General features: G+C 38.0%; 2 protein-coding genes across 3 annotated transcripts; one reads left to right on the top strand and one right to left on the bottom strand.

Annotated features, from left to right (window-relative positions):
- Positions 1–3,596: 3,596 nt before the first annotated feature.
- On the top strand, positions 3,597–5,946 carry LOC149017070 (transcription factor GTE7-like). The gene is made up of 3 exons (XM_089151372.1): positions 3,597–5,392; positions 5,485–5,740; positions 5,826–5,946. Exons 1-3 carry the CDS (start codon positions 3,845–3,847, stop codon positions 5,924–5,926), a joined length of 1,905 nt encoding a protein of 634 aa, XP_089007498.1. The 5' UTR covers positions 3,597–3,844; the 3' UTR covers positions 5,927–5,946.
- Positions 5,947–6,892: 946 nt separating this feature from the next.
- Positions 6,893–18,318, bottom strand: LOC149017071 (glycine-rich domain-containing protein 2-like). Of its 2 annotated transcripts, none has more exons than XM_089151370.1 (9): positions 18,028–18,318; positions 17,069–17,308; positions 16,336–16,453; positions 15,988–16,242; positions 14,207–14,662; positions 11,991–12,526; positions 9,314–9,512; positions 8,334–8,489; positions 6,893–7,998 (listed from the first exon to the last, which is right to left on the bottom strand). In XM_089151370.1, the coding sequence occupies exons 2-9, from the start codon at positions 17,224–17,226 to the stop codon at positions 7,447–7,449; spliced, it is 2,430 nt and encodes an 809-aa protein (XP_089007496.1). In that variant the 5' UTR covers positions 17,227–17,308; positions 18,028–18,318; the 3' UTR covers positions 6,893–7,446. The 2 variants fall into 2 exon arrangements, with proteins under 2 accessions (XP_089007496.1, XP_089007497.1); XM_089151371.1 differs by lacking the exon at positions 18,028–18,318 and adding an exon at positions 17,879–17,996.
- Positions 18,319–20,026: the final 1,708 nt, after the last annotated feature.

Consider the following 20,026-nt stretch of genomic DNA (forward strand, 5'->3'; position numbering starts at 1 on the left):
TTCTTTTCTTTCTTTTCTTGATGAGTATCATCTTATTTTTATTGCTGTATTTAAAAAAAAATCTTATTTTTTATTGATTATTAAATTTTTTTAAACATTAATTAATGTGAGTACTGTTCTTTTGTTCAGTAAACAAATCTAGACCCCTTTTCCATCTCATTGACAAGTAATCAGTTATTAAGGAACTAACGTTTGGAGGTCAGTTCGGGAACCAACTACATTGATTCAAATCAAATTTGATTGTAATTAATGAGAAACTGACTGAAAGATAAAGTGAAAATGGGATCATTGTTGATGCTATGGATCTAACTCAATTATCATCAAGGATAAGAACGCCCTAGATCTAACGATTAATAAAGCACTTTGTAAAGGATGATCGGACGGCTAAAGTAATGACCAAACACTCATATAAACCCCTCTAACTCACGAGGTAAGATACATACACTTTCATCTACTTCAGTTCTCTTAACCTTACAACCTACTTAGTATTTTTTAAACTATGAGCGACCACTAACTTGATCATCATCGGCATTTCTTTGCTATGCCTGCCGAGCACATTGTTTTGCAGCAATCCGATTTGCAAGGCGATCAACAATTTGACTTTGAGGTATATGAGTCAACTTCTACGCATATCGACTAATCCTTTGAGGATTTGAACTCTTACCTTTTTCCTTTTTTTTTATGAGGGGTTGATCTAGGGAGTTGGCCTTAACCGCTTTAGTAACCTGTCATTGGCAAAAATTAAGTCAATCTCTTAAAATTAACCGTCCAAAGCTAGGTTACAATTGATGGACGTCCACGATGTAATTGCAATTGATAGATTACCATGGAGGGTCGTAGAGTATCATTATTGCATCCTCTCCCATACGTGATGACGTGATGTGCTCACCGATTTAAAAAAGCAACTCCGTGTGTAGTGTAGTGCGGTGCGGACGTGCTCATTGATTGAACTAACGTGGCTAGCGTTAAATTCAATCTAGCGGCGTCTGACGTGGCAAATATCCCTCTCAGCTTTTGGCGGGAGATTCGGAACACAAAATAGATATTTTCTTTCCCTCCATCGACCCCCGCCAAGTGCCAGTCTGCCAGCTGTTTTCTCTTCCACCACTGCCCTTAGGTCAAGGTCATCTACACGCTGCCCCTACATATTCAATTAATAAGCGTACGGTTTCTAGACTTCCTGCACCACCATCTGTTTTCTGCCACATGTAAAACTCAGATGGGCCCAACTCAGGAAGATAACCTCTCTTACTTTACTGCTCCTTTCTTGTACATTCAAGTATCTGAGTTCGTGGAACAATGCCAAATCAACGGTCAAAATCTTGAGTTCTAGTTGAGAGATGCTCAATACATGCGCAATACTGTACAACTTGCCGTCTAATCAAAACTTGTGATCGAGACGAACTCTACTACTCATTTTGTAATTAAAATTTAGTAAAAAGGTAAAATAATTTATGCAAAACCCAGCATAACGATTATCGATTATAAATTTCGATATGGACTATAGGCTGCACAGTGTTGCACATAAATTATGTAACACAAATAAATTTTAAAAAATCATGGTGTGTTTTGGCTATATCTTTGCATTATTTATACAATAATCTATATAAATATATTATAAGCAATAATTTGAGATCATCTCATACAAATCCAACGGTTGAAATGATAAACAGTTAATATATGCGGCATAAATTTGATTTGTTCGAACCCCGATAGATGGCTCAGGTGGCAAAAGACCCATGCTTTCGTGTAGAAGGTTAGAGTTTGAATCCGTATATATTAATTAATTATATAAAAGTTCTCTAAGAATGTAGTAGTCGAAGTAGATGTGAATCCATAGATGTGCTTCATTACAAAAATATAAAAAAAATTTCCATAGATGTGCTTCTCACATAATAGTGGCAAACTCTGGTGTAGAGCTGGTAGACCAAATAAGTTTTGGATTCTATTATGGACAGCTCTCTTTGTGACAAAGTAGTGGCAACCTCTGAGCTAGTAGACCAAATAAGTTATTGAGTTTGAATCCATTCCTCCACACCTTGGGTATATGGGCAGTTCAATCCTTGTGACTGGTTTGATAATGGCGGGACCAAAAACAAAAAAAAATTCAGAAGATTAGTCGAGCTACATCGAAACTGGTATGGACTCCTCAATTATAAAAGAAAAATATACTCATTCAAATCTATGGTGTTGAATCGGGCCATTAAGGCCAAATGCGAACTTTGGGATTTTTATTTTTCCTAACCTATCCCTAATCCTAACCTTAATTTTGGCTTTATCTCAACATTGATTTTGGCTTTGATCCTTATCCTAATTTTAACATGAACTATGAATTAATTATAATATTGACACTCGTATTAATATTGATAGAAACCTTGATTTAACATTTAATATTTTATTATTATTAATTTTCGATAACAAATTTTATATATACCTCGGTTCAAATCCATTCCTCGACGGCTTGACGGCTTTTCCTTCTTCCCATCCATAGCTTCATGTGTATATAAAAAAAAATAATTATAAGTTTATGAGTGGCTTAATCTTAATGACTAGTTTGATAATGGAAAAAGAAAAAAAAAAATTCACGGAAGATTTGTTGAGCAACATCAAAACTCATATGGACCCCTCAATTATAAAAGAAAAATTGATGTTCATTAAAAATTATGTGTTGTAAGTTTTACTCTCACCATTAAACTTCATTTGGTTGCAATGAAAATTTAAACAAAGACAATGAAACTTCGCAAAAACTTTTATCATTTGGAGTTTATTATCTTATGTTGTTATATTACTAGCTTCAAATCATTATATATATATATGAACACTGACACCAATCACAAAAGAATTTACTATTCCATTCCATACCGGTTCCATACCGGAGTCTCCGAAAATGGGGAAAGGAGAAACAAAGCCTTTATTCGATCCCATGAATTTGATTCATTCCTCGAGATAAGGCTACAACTATATATATATATATATAATATTTTTTTGTTGAATAGTTTCAAATCATTATGTATTGGTCACAAATTTCACCTTAATATACACATATTTGTCTTTAAATACAATTAAATAAAGAATATATGTAAATTATATTATTTCTAATATGGTATAACATTTATCTAACTATGTAAACGCATTGGTTTATCATTTCAAAATTTTCTTCTTTTGTTTGAATTATTATTATTATTTTTTTAATTCCTTGCGTTTTTTCTTCAACCAAACAAACCTCAACGCCAAAAAAAAAAAAAAACCAAAGATAAAATGAAAATTGACTAAAGCATTAAAATGGAAAATCTGGCTTAATGCAGGGGTCATGCACCCAAATTCACTCACGCCCAATAACAAAACTCAAATATGAAATTCCCCCATCGAGGCATCAAGCGATTCAAATTTTGCCACGTGTACCTCTTTAATATCTCCACCGTTCTTGACAGATGGGACTGTCAGTTATTTCGGGCAATGCGGAAGTTTCTCTAGTCGTCGGATCAAAATAAATTGGTAGATCCACGGATGGGAATCACTTTCAGGTCAAGCGGGCAGATCTGAATGCCTTTAAGAGGCGGTGCTTCTCCTCTCTCATTTCTCATTCTGTAGGGGAGAGGGCCTTCGGAACCCTTGTTGTTATTCTTTTCTTTCGAGCCGTTCTACTCTTTTGTTTATGTTTCGCGAATCACAGAGTCTCACTTTTGGCCGGCGAGCTTTATCTCCGGCGATAGTCTCCGGTTCTATTTTCGCAGTCCGGCGACTTTTCGATTCCCATATGGTCCACCTACCGTCTTCTTTGCTAACATTCTGCCGGAGTTCAGCTGGAGTTTCCAAACCGATGCGATAAAATTTCTGTGCTTGCATGGCGTCGGCTCTCTTAGCGAGTCGAAATGAACCATTCTGGGGAGAGCGCAAGGTGTATATGAGGAAAAACCCTAACTCTAACCCTCGCCTGAAGTCCAATCCCGGCCCCAATTCTATTTCTCATCCTAACCCTAACTCTAACCCTAAAAGGAATTTTCATGATCACAATACTAGTCAGAATCAGGGCCGTCAGGCTGATGAATCGGCGGTTGTTGCTCCGGTGGTTTCTGACGATTCATCCTCCATGAATAGGAAATCAATCTCCACCACCTTCAACAACCGCAAAGAGTCATTGGCCGGCGGTTATGTCACTTTCAATATCGCGACCTACTCGAGAAGTGAGCTCAAAGAGCTGAAGAAACGCCTTGTCGCAGAGCTGGAGCAAGTCCGGAGCCTGAATAACCGGATCGAATTGAAAGAGAACCAGTCAAGATCCGGCTACAGCGCATCCCAGTTTTCTGGAGGCTATGCCGGTAGGGAAGTCACGTCTGGCACGCGGCCGCAATCTCTGCATCTAAACAATCAACACCATTCCTTGGATTCTTTAAGCGCCGAAGGCAACACGGAGAAAAGAGCGCACAAGGCGAACAAGTACTATCGGCCATCTGAATTTGTGACGGGGAAGGAAAAGACGCAGCCGGACGGTAGGGTATCGGGTGCCAAACGACCTCTTCCGTCGGTCTCTGGCAGAGATCTAAAGCGGCCTGCATTGGATCCTGGCATCATGAAACAATGCGCGCAGATCTTGGTGAAATTGATGAAGCACAAGCACAGCTGGATTTTCAAAGACCCCGTTGATGTCGTTGGATTGGGTCTTCATGACTACTACCAAATTATCAAGCAACCTATGGATCTTGGGACCGTGAAAGCCAGGCTCAACAAGAATCTGTATGCGTCGCCTCTTGATTTTGCCTCTGATGTGCGGTTGACCTTCAATAATGCCCTTCTTTATAATCCCAAGGGCCACGATGTTTATGCCATGGCGGAGCTACTTCTGGCTCGTTTTGAGGAGCTGTTCGAACCTATTTACATGAAATTGATGAGTATGCAGCGGCAAGTATTTTCTACAGTCGAAAACTCGTTTTCGGAGCCTCCAACTTCAGAAGTCGGTGTGAGGAAACCTGACCCTATCATTATCCCCGACGCTTCTGCGGCTATGAACCAATCACCGATCCACACCCCTGCTTCAACTTCTGCACCTGCAAGACCATTTCCGACGGGAAGATCATTTACAGGAAAGCAGCCGAAACCCAAAGCGAAGGATCCAAACAAACGGGAGATGAGCCATGAAGAGAAGCAGAAATTGGGAATGAATCTGCAGGATCTCCCTCAGGATAAAATGGATCAAGTCGTGCATATCATAAGGAGGAGGAATGCTGATGTGGCACAAGACGGGGATGAGATTGAACTGGACATTGATGTTCTTGACACGGAAACGCTTTGGGACCTTGATCGTTTTGTGAGCAACTGCAGAAAGACGATGAGCAAGCTCAAGAGGCAATCGTTTGCCAGCAACAATCAGATTTCTGCAGCGGAAGGCAGCAAGGTAATGACAATTTTATTGTTGAATTCCATCGCTTGATGCTCGCCTTCTCCTCACTTTCTGTTGCTAATTACTTCTTCTTTTTTCCTTGGCAGTCTCCCGTCAGTCAGATGCGTGATGAGGCTCCAAAAGCCCTTTCTGATGAGGCCGCTGGAGCAGCAATTTCAGCTTCAACATCAGGCGCTGCGAAGAAGGTCAAGAAAGGTGAGACACTAGAAGAGGATGTGGATATTGGGGAGGACATGCCGTCCAACAACTTTCCTCCAGTGGAGATTGAAAAGGATGCTGGTGGTTGTGCTAGCAGATCAAGTAGTTCGAGCAGTTCGAGCAGTGGTTCATCCTCGTCCAGTGGTACAATTCTTTTATCCTCAAACTTGCCTTTCGTGGATCCTTTTGTTCAATTGTAGTGCAAGAATTTAATTTGGGATAATTGCAGATTCGGATTCTGGGAGTTCATCGGGGAGCGATTCTGATGCAGACGATGCTCAGTCACCGTGTCCAGAGTCCAAAGCCTCCCCCAGAGCCAGAGAGGAATGATGGGCAACCATACCGAGGCAGCAGAAGTAACAGAAGATGTGAGCAGAGAAGGCTGATGGGGTATGGTTACAAAACCCACTCTTGCCGTCTCTGTGTTCAATTGGTAGAGATGTTGGATTGGATTGGATTGGATTATAGACGCAGGAACAGGCTCGTTGATGCTTCTGATTGTTACTGAAACGCTGGTTCCTGGTTGGAGTGTCTGGAGGGGAAGTTTTGTTTGGGTTGAATAGGTTCGCCGTGTATATGTGTAAAGACCAAGACCAAAAAGATCGACAGATAGTTCCTAGGAGACTGGAACAATGGGTTTTTTTTTTATATCCAACTTTCTTGTATCTTGGACAGGAGGAGAGAAGCAGAAGAGAAGTAGATTAGGATTTCAATACCTTTTGTAAATAAAACAAGGGAAAAAGATATCAAGAATTTAATCAATTCACATGATTTTCAATTGGAACTGACCAGCTCGGACTGAAGTTGCATACTCTTTTATCCTCTCACTTCCCATACACGAGATCTTCTTTACAGCTGTTGATGGTTGGAGCAAGAGAAATGAAGACCTCAACCAATCTCTAGCTTTTTACCTAAAATGATTAACAAGTATACCCCTGGGGAAAAGAAGCATTTGACAGAGTGTGATGCAGTTGAAGCTGTGGGTCTTTTTCTCTTGTGATGGGGTTGAGGTTGGTGAGATTCTAGGAGGTGGTGGTGGTCCTTGCATTGAGTCCAACCTGGCTGTTGGAGTAGAGAATCATTGCTTTTCTTGATTCCGGATCCCACGGAGAGAATGTTATGAACTGGAAATACCACCATGTGTTGTTTACTTGTTTGATTTTTATCAAGTCATAGCATCGTGAGGATCTTAAATAGTTCCACAAAAATAATAATGCTAGTGATCGCTTTTAAAAAAGAACAACTAAAGTGTTCTGAAGCATCAATATGGTATGAGGGTAGCCCTTCCATTCGCTTTTCCCTTTTCTAAATGTCTTGGTTTTACGGTGAAATACCTGAAGTCAGACCATGGCACTTGCAATTAGATCTTGGATGAAACAACACAGCATGTACGCTCTCACTGTTTGAACAACATAGGGGCCAAATGGCAAATGACAAGGTTCTGGAAGTCTGATTAATAAGAATATATTTAATCTGAATATGAAATCAAAACAAGCTAACCAAGACCACCATTTTGACCTTTTGATGTGTTGCAGGGAAAGATTTTTTCGCATCAAATCCTGGTGAAGCTATACACGTGCTTTCATTTCGAAAATTCATCCCATTGGTTTCTATTGGGTTGATCACTTGATCTCACAGTCATCAGTTTGGAACTGCACTTGCTGGGATCAATAATATTTATTCCTTTGAACTGGATCTATTAAGAGACAACAGCTTATGCAGTAATTAACATTATTTACCAACCAATACATGATCTTGGAGAATCAACGCCAAATCATTTTGCTCAGATGTGTGCCAAGTAACAGCCATCGCAGCCTTATTTCATTAGATGGGGGCTCCAACATAGAGCGCTACTTCACATTCTGTGCCAAATTATCACTGCTACCTCCACCACAACCGCCACAGCCACCGCACCCCCCACTCTTTAACACATTCTTGCACCCACCACCACAGCCCCCACCCCCTCCACAACCACCACAGCCACCACTCTTTGTCAGGTATCCACTTCCGCCACCACATCCACCACACCCACCTCCACAAGCGCCACCATTTTCTGGAACCACCACACTACTCCCAACCTGCACTTCATTTACTGTGCCCACATACCCACTTCCACCACCACAGCCACCGCAGCCACCTCCACATCCACCACAAGCGCCACCCTTTTCTGGAGCCACCGTGCTTCCTTTTTGAGCATCCTCAACCTGCACTTCATTTACTGTGCCAGCCTTCTGGTCCATCCTACCTACTTCCTTGCACATATCAACATCCTTGGATAACCCAGCCACTGCCTTTTTATTTTCTCCAGGGGCAAGAAAACCATCACATCCCTCCTTTCTGAAAATGTCAGAAAGTATAAAAGCCAAGATAATCCAGGGCAAAACAAACTGCTCGTCATTGACCTGTACAATTTTATGGAGCAAGTTTTAGAATGTCATGAGAAAGTGTAAAAAGGGCACAGCTCCCACAATTATGGACTGTAGAGGGCATTGAGACAGCCTCTCTGGAAAAATTGCTGGTGTATGACTGAGGAAAATTGCCCCCTCGAACTCTACTTGTGCAGAAGCCTTCGCTCGAGTTCACAGAAGGTCATAATGTATGCAGCCTTCACCTAATGGGGGAGAGGCAATTTTCTCACTTCAACCTGCAACCAATAGGTCTCAATGGAGCAACCTTACTGTTGCACCAATGCCTACCTTCTATAGTTTCACAAGAGAGAGTAAAAACAAAAATTTACCGTCAGAATCCCAGTCTTTAAGCTAATAATGGCCACTGCTTTGCCATAGGGATTTTCCCGAGAAAATTCAACTGCTGTCAAGAAGTCACGTTCATTTGCCTTCCTCTCACAGTTCTTGGGTTCATATTCCAGTTTTCTACCAGAGAAAAGTTTCACCTGTATAAAGAAAATATACCACGAAAGGTAAGAATGAACCACGTCCAGGACACCCCTCATAAGATGGAACTCTTTTTTCTTTTAGGGGGCGGGGGTGGGGGCTGAAGGATTTGGCGATTGGATTTTGGGACCAACAAATGATCATACATACCCAAGTTCCATCTCAACATCCAAAGGAATATGAATTACTCCCACAGACAAGATAAAAGTTCTAACCCAATTGCTGCTTAGAATCAAATAGGTGACACCAACTCTCTCATGCTCCAATGCAAAGAACAACAAAAAGCAAGAGAGGAATGGTAGCAACTCAATTGTGAATCCTAATTCCCTTCACAGGCACTTAATGTCTCATCACATGGCTAGCAAGCAAAGGAACAGGACCAGCCACAAAATCCTGGTCCACCTAAGCATTCTGTCTGCCAATAGCAACATGAAACTATTTGATTTGAAACCTTTCATCTTGCAGTTGCTTTACACTTCCCAGAGTTCCCTCCCCCAATTCTAAAATTCAATAATATTTAAACCATTTTAACCGGATCCTTAAACCCATCTATTGGCATTCCAGCTTTCTGGAGTTGTGGCCAAAGTCTTAGTTACATAACTACCATAAAAATATGCCTTCTACAAAATACGTCAGCTCATCACAATTTGTTGTATCATTTTTCCCAGGAAAATATTCCAGATACCACACATGAAAAAGGCAGAAAAGGCAACGTTTTGTTGATATTATATTCTGTACTAACCACTCGAGAGAAAATGAATGCAAATCTGTTTTCAATAATCCCTGTAAAAAAACACAAGGAAACAACTAGTAAGCTTCTTACCATTTGATGGCCTTTAAGCTCAAACAAGTAATCATCTTCAATGGATGTCCTCTGAAGCTCAAAGGACCAACAAGAATCCATCAAAGACCATTTTGTCCCTACAGACTCTGCTAATACATATGATTCCCCGGACGCTACCATGCCAACCACCTCTTTCATTGGGAAACAGCTACTTATTGCCTCCATTTTCCTTGAATCCCTGATATAGAACGCAATAGTGATATAGTTCAGAAGGCAATAACTTAATCAAGACAGCATCTCATGCAGTAAATAAATATATAGTAGATCAACAACATTGAAGTTTGTTGGCAAAATAAGAAGCTCAACGTCATGAAATAGTAGGTGGCCAAAGAAAAATCAACTATCTAGACTGGGATCCATATATATCAACTATTCCACTTGATAATATACTGTAGCCTGGAGCCCACATTACCGCAGCAAATCAAAATCATTAACTTACCACGTGTCTCATAATGACCCGCTTTCAATTCCAAACCAAGAGATTAACATGATTAGGGGGAAAATGATCCCAAACAAACTCCCCTAAGTGAAACACATTCCAGCATAGGAACCTGGTGATGTATTCTTCGCCTAAGATTGATTCCTCTCAAATAGCCAACTGAAGGTTCAGTATACAAAACCCCAAGAATTGCTAATGATGTGACTTAATACTTGGCAAAATAATTGGTAGTTTGTTCAAGGCCATGTTACGGGAATGCCATTCCCTTTGGGATAGTCGACTCTTTTACTGTACCATACTGTCTTGGGAGTTATCATAGAGCTATCTACTGACACTTATGCCTAAGGATTTTGATGCAACTGATGTAGTATTGAGTAGTAAAACTTTTTTTTATTAATAATAAGTTGTGACTACATTTAAGAATGAACTGCACCACCATATCTTGTATATACATTCTTTTAGATGGTAGAAAATCAAATTCCAATCTAGTTTCAAAAGAAAAAGCTTAGAGCAGATAGACAAGAATTATTTGGTCATGCTCCTCCCTCCCCTTCCTCAAACAGAGAAATGGAAAACTTAAGCATTTCTTTTTAGATGGGATGCAACCACCAGGTGGTCCTAAAAGTCTAGATCCTCTTACTTGAAGCATGACGAGTAATGTGTATGCATAAAGATTATAGGATCTCTCCTGGGAGGACTCAGGTTTCAAGTGCCAAAAACAAAGCCTATCGAATGATCATATTGTTAAGTAACAAAGATGCCATGCATAAAACAGTAGAACGCATATAAATTAGGCCAAGCCCTGCACTAGAAACAAATCAGGAAGACAGAATAATTGTGCCTCCCCAAAGCTCAGGTCTATCATTAGCATACCATCCTTTGACCAAAACGTCTTCCTAAATTTGCCTATTTTAATATACTAGTAAAACTCCATGTGCATATGCACATGTAGCCATATGTAAGGGTGCAGAAATATTTCAAATAGAGGAGGCAAGTACTATATCTCATGTATATGACTTGGTAATTAGTTAGTTCTCAGATTTGCATACACAGTTATTAATAGATCTCATAAGACTTTGACTATAATTCATGTAGAATTTGAAAATTTGGCAATACTTGTCAAAATTTAGGTTGGACCAACTCTCAACCAGTTAAACTCATCCCATGTTATACATGTACGTAATCATTAGTTATAAGGCTGTTGGATATATCATAAAGACAAATGATATTTTGAACTATAATGTGAAGTAGTGAATGAAAATGTGAATCACATGAGGTGTTTTAAGAGTGTTCAACACATTATGCATGATTTCCCCCCTTCCTTTTGGTCTGAAACACATTATGCATGATCTGTGGTTATTGTCAATTTTTATGGTAATATTTCCCTGGTTATCTTTCTTTAAAGAATAAGTTCGAGGTATTGGAGGCAATTGAAATGCTACTAATATATGGTAAGAATAAAATTTTACGTAAATTTTTTTCTTCCTAATTTCATGAAAAATATGAACTAAATTGGACTATTTATTTTTCATGAATTAATGATTATTCAAATCCTTTAGTTTCAATATTGTATATTTCAATATACATATTAGCTAGTTTTTTTTATTTTTTTATTAGTTTATTAAAATTAATTATAAACTAAATTTATAATTTTGCAATTGTTGTAAAGCAAAGTTGTACTATAATAGGATATTTATTTTTTCTCTTCCATTGTAATGAGCAAGTAAGTTGAAGAAGAAGAGATAACTGATTAATTATGTAAAACATAATAATAGGAAATGAAAAAAGCATATACCAAGAAGCATTTAGGGGTTACAAAAATTAATTAACATACAAGAAAGAAAGTGGTTATTTAAGTAATTATGTATTATGGAAAATGGAGTTGCAATTAATATTGATTATAATTATATCATGAAACAAAATTACAATATTGGGTATTATTTATTATTGTATGCAAATTGAATCGTTAAAGACTTTCAAGGAAATAAAAATATAGTCATTTCACTTGAGTTCCTGCTTTTATAATAGTAGTATGATGTAAAAGTATCATGGTCTAAGGCCACCTTGACCGACCTCTCACTGAATTCCATGTGTACATCAGACTTCCTTGGATAGATAGATGAAAATTTCAACATATGCAAAGAGGAACTGAGTCAACTAACACAGGTTTAATGAAAAGCTCATATATGAAGAGAAAATGAACACACATGCACACACCTCATCTGGATGTCAATGATGTCATTGCCAGCTTCATCCACAACACATGTCCAACTCCTAGCATGCTGAACCCTTCCTGGAAGTGGGAAGAAGCAAGAGCTCAATGAGAAGGGACGTGGACGGACCATGTGAAGCACATGAGGCGCTACGACTGGAACAGTCAATGAGACAGCAATACGCATAGAGATTGGCTTGGAGTAAGGGCCAGAAGTAGTCACCAACTCAAACCATGTATCCACTGAAAGTCCAGAGACAGGATTTAGCAAATCTCGCAAAGGGATCGAAGTTGTCCCTATAATTTTGGCTGCCCTTGATATGGGTAAATTGGAACTTGAATGGGACATAAGTTCAAAGAAAAGCTCCCCAGTAGGTTCGCACTGGAAAGCAGCAACATGCTTCTCCCCACGCTCAGAAGAAATATTTAGTCTTCTCCTAGCATTGAAGAAAATATCTGGCTGCGTCTTACTGAAAAAGACAAAAAAGCTACCCTTGTGGCCCAGAGGTAAGTTTCTCAGCCCCACAATCTCTAGAAAAACCTGAAAGAGAGAAGTAACAAACAAATATTTAACATTAGCTGAGTGTAGTAACAGCATTGAAGTTAATCAGGTTAAGACAAATCCTAAGCAAGTATAATAACCAAAAAAAGTCTCTCTTTCCATGTATAAAAATGATAAAATAAGAAGAAAAAAGAAAAAGAAAAAGAAAAGAGTAGAAATGAATGAAACAACCAAGGAAAAAGACTGGTTTGTCAAATAGTAACTCACACTAAAAATAAATGAGAATATCCTCCAGATTGCTGTCAGTATTATAGTCATAAGTTCATAAATATAATTGCAATTATGTAGTGTGTGGTCATTTCTGTTAGCATACCCAAAGAATCATAACAGGTGAATCCAACTAAAAGCAGGATGGAAATGAAAATGGTGCCCATCTAGGCATCAGTGAAATAATGTTAAGTCGAATGGGGAAAGTTTATCTAGTCAGACATGACAGTTTCTGTATGTCTTGTCAAACGTCAAGTGAGCCTGAATATTGATGACAGGTAGACCCCCAGGTCCCCAAACAACATGTCAAGTTTTGGCTCAATTGGAGTTGGTCAAAAGGCAATATAATGCTTTGAAAATCCAGAACATTGATAGGGGATGTCAATTCGTAGACAGCATGTGTATGACTGTACAATGACATACACAGGAGGGTATCAGATCAAATTTGAGGCAGATATTTGACAGGTTGCCAGTCCAGAACAAACTTTTTCATATCCGCCCGTCAGCTCGCCAAACCAGGTTGCCATATGGCAGAACCACATAGAATGTCAAATAGCCTTATCATGTTGGCCATGTGGTAAAAAGTTTCCCATGGTTCTACAAAACTTCTCTTTCTTGCCAATCTGCAAATTCTTTCTGCTAATCTAAAAAGATATGACAAAGAATTTTGCTAAAGATTAGTTTAACTGCAACAAAAGATATCACAGGATCATTTTTGTCTCCTCTGGGCGAGACTATACAGGAACATATCAAGTAGAGAACCCCTGACCCCTCCCCCTACATCAACACCATGTGTATGAACTATGAAGAATGTGTTTAACAGAGTTTTTGGGCTACAAAAACCTTCAGCTTTCTGATTTCTACACAGTTAACTTTTAGGCAAACAGAAGATGGACCAGAAGCATCAAGCAGTGCATCACAGGGTAAAATCAGATAAGTATAACAATTTTCCACAATTGTGGTTTACAGACTGAACCAACAAACTTTTGTCCTAATAAATTTTATAGAAGTAATATTTCCCCCAGAATACAATAAATTCAAGCTACGTAACATTAGTCTTGAGTAATAAAAACGATTTATCAATATTCTTGTAGGTGCTTAAGAGACAATTATAAACTCTACATAATAAATGACATCAAGGCCACCACAAATGGATAAAGTACATCTTTGGAAAGGATAATTTATTTCACAGAGGGGAACAAACAACGTTCTCAGTGACTTACTTCCAAGTATCATAGATTCAAGCTTCCTATGCATCCAGAAAAAACTTGGAATACTACAATTTTACACTAATGATGTTGAAATTGCAGTAGCATTCCCTGACTTTTACATTTTCTACATGCAACTGCTCAGATGTTCCAACAGGCCGGCAACTATACTCAAGTCAAACAAACAAAAAGAAACATGATTTATTGAACAGGCAAAAATTACTTCGGAGGATGTCAGACCTACCTCAACAAATTGTGCCTTGGGAATCTGAACTACTTCCTGATAATACTTGGGTGGAACTACCTCCTTGCTAACAATATTTGATGGGAATGGAGCCACTGTGAGAGCATGTGGAGCACTTCCTCGGTACATTGCCCCTGCTCTCCAGTACCTCAAACCAAAAGTGTCTTCCCACTGTTTAGTTGTTTCAGAAAATCCTACATCCAGTTTCTGCCCTTTGGTTCTGTCAGAGTCCACATCATCATGCTCTAATACTTTGCCGAGTGCTTCAACCATGTCTTTACAGTAAGAAACAGGATGCAATTGGTGAGAGTGCCACATAACGTCAATGTCATAAGTTGGAACGCAGAATCGTCTGATAGACCTTTCTCTATTTCTCTTAATCAGATGAAGAAACCCTTTGTACCTAGCCAGTGATTTCTCAAGAAATATATCACTTTGCATACTAGGTCTAGAAACCTGCATAAATTCCATAAATATTATGAACAAAAGAATGAGAGAGAAATGAAGTAACTGGAGCTCCCATACAAGCACAGAAAATGAAGCCATGGATACATGTTTTAAAAGTATGAAAATGACATGTGTTTGATACATTAACAAACAACTCAGCCTTATCCCTGATTAATGAGGTTGGCTGCATTGATCCAAACAAAACAAAGTACACAAAACTGATGACAAAAAAATCAAAAACAGGGAACAAAGAGACAGAAATGAAAATAGAAAATAGACAAGTGGAGCTAGAAAATGTAAAAGGAAAAAATCAATGAAGAATGACAAAAGTAAGAGGAAAGATGCGTAGCCACAGCAAGTCAGGGAGAGACAGCTAAAATGGGGTCTGACACAGATATCCTTGCCATCCAATAGTCTCTACACAAAACCTAGACTATAACGTCTCGCCCTAGTTCTCTTAGCTCCTTCAATTGGGATTGCATTACCACCCCTTAATACAGCTCCGTAGGCTTCCACTGAACATGACCAATTACATTAAATGACTCTCTTGGAGCTAGTCATTGATTGGGCAATTCCTAAGTCAGCTCGGGTACACTCATTCCTTACTCTCTTTCCTAGTGTTTCTGCACACCAACTTTAACATCCTAATCTCTGCTACACCTAACTTGTCGAGATGACACATCCTCACTACCCAATATTATGCCCCTTACATCATAACCAGTTGTACCATAGTCCTTCAGAACTTTCCTTTAAGAAGTTGGTCCTCAACATTTAGGATACACCTCTGTGTTTCATCATCTCACTTCAATCCTCTTGATGTTCACTACTACAAATGGGGACAGATGATCTCTCACACTCTCTGAAGGAGAAGACAGGAGAAGACAATTCTACTTGAATGGAAAATCAGAGAACATTTTAACTTGGTCACACTGTTTAAAGCTTTTTCGAGTAACTATAAACGACTGTTCTGTTATATGTTTCCATCGAAGTATTATATATTACTGATCACACAGGAAAATTCTAGCCACCTTCAATGATATTGCCTCAAAAATGCAACTAGGAGGTAGGTGAAGAAATTGAGTCCAGGTAATGAATTGCTTTGTTAACTATGCTCATAGAGCCAGGGAGAATTGTCACTTTGTTTAACAGCCTGGCATGCCTGAGAAAAGATACTCGACTAATTATGGATTCTAGAGAAGTACAGCAAGATCAAGATATGAACCTCAGTAATATGTCAAAAAGCAGTGAATTGGATTAGTTTAGATGTCGATGGTCGAACAAAGAGTCACTCATCAGCAATTAAATAAAAATATCAGGGAGATCCTCATAGATACCTGGTAAAAGAAAGGACTCTGCCTTTTAACAGCTGAAAGGAGGTCATACTTTATGCCTTCTGAATCTTCTGAAATCTTTTCTGGAGTGTTCACTGGAAAAGAGCTGCTCATATCAAGCTCAAATGGTTCCCCTGGATACAGCTTGGTCCAAATTTCTTCAGTTTGCTTTTTGCAAGTCCCTTGGATAGTGGATACAACATTGCTATTATCAAGGATCCTCCCATAGAATTTTTCACAGTCTGCTTTGTATTGTATCTGACAACCAAAACCAACAGAGTCTTAATCCAATTCCAGATAGATCAGCCACCAACAAGAAGGGGGGAAATAAGGTTCTCATAAAAAACATACAGGATTGAGCCTGTGACAGTGCCAAACCCATTCACAATCAAGAGGCACGATCAATGGGCCTCCTAAAGCCTGTGAGTCAGCATATTTTGCAACCAAGGGAAGCCAGTAGGTCTTATACCTGAAAATTACCATCTTATACAGATCAGAACAGATCATTGAGATGAAACTAGAATATTCCAATGGTAAGGTGGGAAACACTGCATCAAGTTCACCAATTTGTGAGTAATGGTACCCTTGATCCTGTTGAATCTACAATTACTGAGGAAATCCATTCCCATTTCGTCCATATTGTTGTGAAAACTATTGAACACCAGACATGGAGGATTTATATAGAAGGAAACTGGTGCATCTAACTGATTCATAGAGTTTGTTATATACAAAGTTACATGATTAATTTACAGCATTACAAATATGGTTGCTAACGTGGTATCATAATGGCAACTTTTGCTGTTTAGTTGGGCAAGTAGGATTTGCGGGTTTGGTTGGAAAGGACTTGGAAGGACTAATTGGCATCCACATAATTTGGGATCCATTGACATAGAAATGGATGAACAGTTGAATCCAGTCAATTCATTTAGGCAAAATGTAACAAGTGCATTGACATTATTGGTGATCCCATGTGCAAAATTTCATTGAATAAAATTTGATTAAATGAAAACTTGACCTGAAATTTCAACATGTATAAACACCACAACTGAATTTACTAATGAAATAACTGATTCAACTGCACTACCTATATATTGCCCGGTGAAGAACAGGGCCTTCATAGAGGCAGCGATTACGATCAACGGTTGCAAGAAACTGTAGTTTCTGCTTTGCTGCAGCGATTAGATCCTTACTTACAACTATCTTCTGTGCTTCAAGCCACTCTAGTTCTTGATCCTTGTCCATTTGCGGACCTCAAGAGTATTTTGTAGAAAAAAGCCTTTTACTTTATCCAAATTATCAGAAACCAGAAGCTCCAAGCTCCTCCCTACATCCAGTGAAATATGTAAATACTCATGAATAGGAGCTGTCAGTTAAAAAAAAAATTGTCATACTGATTACATCCAACAAATACCTAAATTCACTCTTTTCTATTCTTCTAGGCCTAAAATGTACACACAATTTTAAACAGCAGACAGAACCACTCCGATCAAATAACATAACAATTTTATGCCAAAATACAATAAATTTGTAGAATACAAAACCGAAAAATCTGTCAAATTGAATTCACATGGGAAGAGTTTGCTTTTATATATGTCAGAAGCAGACCAATCAGACATCAATTCCGAAGGAAACCTCCCAAAAAAACAAGAAAAGAAAACAGCTCATGTCAACTTCTCAGCGTCCGACGAAAACCTAAAGCCACTCTTTTCTTTTTAATCTATCCCTAAAATTTACACGACTAACCACTAGACTCGCAGTCCGAGACTAAAACTAATTTTATGCCAAAACACAATAAATTTGCAGAATAAGAAAACGAAGAATCGAAGGAACAAAAAAAAAGAGTTTGTTTATTAGTCAAAACAGATTTTCATACACAAAATTCAAAGAAACCTACCAACAAAAAAAGAAGAAGAATAAGGTTCTTCGACTCAACAGGCGTCAACGAACAACTTGAATGATGAAGCTATTCGAATTTCCAATTTCCATATCACAAAGCCTGATGCTATAGGAAATAGAGAGAGAGAGAGAGAGAGAATCACTTACCTAAACAACCAGTTGCAGATACTCTCTTTGATCAACCTTTGACTTTTCAGTCTCTCTCTTTCCGGATATGTTAATCGTCGGACTCTTCCGGTGAAAGATTGTACTTCAAAACGCGCATCGTACGAGAAGTCTAATCTAATGTAAAAAGTACAGACTTCTTAATGACGGATATACCCTCTTCAAGAAGGAAAGGGAAATCAAGATTTCCCCGAATTCACCAACTACGGATCACGACTGCAAATGTCACCGACGTCTACCAAAAATAATGATCACCGACGACTCATGTGATATTTTTGTTTCTCGTCTTCCATTTTATCATTTCATCAACCGCCATCGGCCACTAACGTTGAAAGTAAAAAAATCAATTCAAATATCCAAGCCGTGGACGTCTCACTTTGAACTCTTCAGTTTTCCGCAAATCTCCTTCTGTCTCTCACACGTGTGAACAAAACATAATACGTGGGAGACAATATGACAGCCAACGTGGATAATTTTAAATTATCCTATAATCACCATGACATATTCATAGGAGAATCTGGATCATCACCCCGACGTCCCCGACGGGTTTCCCCCAAAAGTGGGCCCCACCACTGAAAGTAAAACCCCCCCCCGGGGTGGTAACCGCGGGGACGGTCGCAGATCCGGACTCTTCATAGGATGGGTCAGTTTGTAATGACCAACACGACTTTCTTTAACCGGGAATGCGTAACATTGCCTCTCCTTATATAGATAATATGGGACTCACAAGGTAATTTCATTGTAGCATAAACAAGATTTTGCTAACAATGGAGTTTGTTTAGCTCATTCAGTGCAAGCATCAAAGGTCTTGATATATTCTGATTGCCAATCAATGGTGAATGCTCGCTTTAAATGAGAATCTACATTCTCTTATTACTTTGTTAAGCATGCTATGGTTTGGTTAAAGAGATTAACTACTTATTTGATTTCATGAATCCAAAGATTTCAAATCTTTGGATTCATGAATGTGAGATTTATACTCATTTGATTGTGAAAATTTTTGGATTCATTAAATTTAGAGATTTGTCTTTTTATGCTAAATACGTACAAATGTGAATCTGTAGATTTATGTGTTAAAAGTACTAAATATTTGTGCACTCACAAAATCACATTGCCTAAACAATTTTTCAAAAATGAAATTTTCACAAGTTTAAGTTAACCAAACAGTTAATTTTATGATTTATTACTCTATAGTTTTGAAATCTCTAGATATTTGAAAATCTCCAAACTCATGTAATCAAATAGGCTGACAAAAAATTTGCACTTTTTTTTCTTGTATAAAATCTAGGTTCACGCTCATAGATTATATACCTTGAGGACCAAGAAAAGTTTTCTCTAGATAGGATGGTTGACATGTTCCATCGTTGGCTTTTTTAGTCAAAGGGTCACGTTGAGAACCTAATTAATTATCTTTTGAGAAAAAACAGATAATATAAAAATACCATTTAAGAGGTTATGGGTTCAAGATCTTAGGTGATATATTTAATTTTTTTACTAAATAATAAAATATTATTGACTTCATTGATATTTTTAAAATTGGGTAATGATTTGATAAATGCTTTACCAAGGAACTAAGGAAGGCTTGGTGAATTACAAAGTAAGACGTTTTGGCCAAGTTTGACATATTTTTTTGATTAGTTGTACTTAACAAAAAATTCCTTGCCCTACTTCTCAATAGATTTTTTTTATACACTATAAGAATTAGGGTACTAGGTTAAACCCCTTTAAAAAAAGAAAAAGAAAATAAATATATTGGACTATGAAAATATAAAAAATATATTTAACTAAGATATTAATTATTTGTTTCGTAAAATTAGGATATTAATTGAAAGCAAAAGAAGATTATACCTATCCCTAAAAAAGAAAAAGAATTTAAGCATGCAAAAATAAAGTAAAATTAAAGTTTTTGTTTTTTATTTTTTTTGGAGAAAGGTGGCTTTATATTAAAATTTTAAAATTTTATTTATTTTTGGATATGAGG

The sequence above is a fragment of the Hakea prostrata genome, chromosome 4 (genome assembly GCF_041222555.1).
Source record: "Hakea prostrata isolate BN-2017 chromosome 4, UWA_Hpros_2, whole genome shotgun sequence".
Lineage (NCBI taxonomy): Eukaryota > Viridiplantae > Streptophyta > Magnoliopsida > Proteales > Proteaceae > Hakea > Hakea prostrata.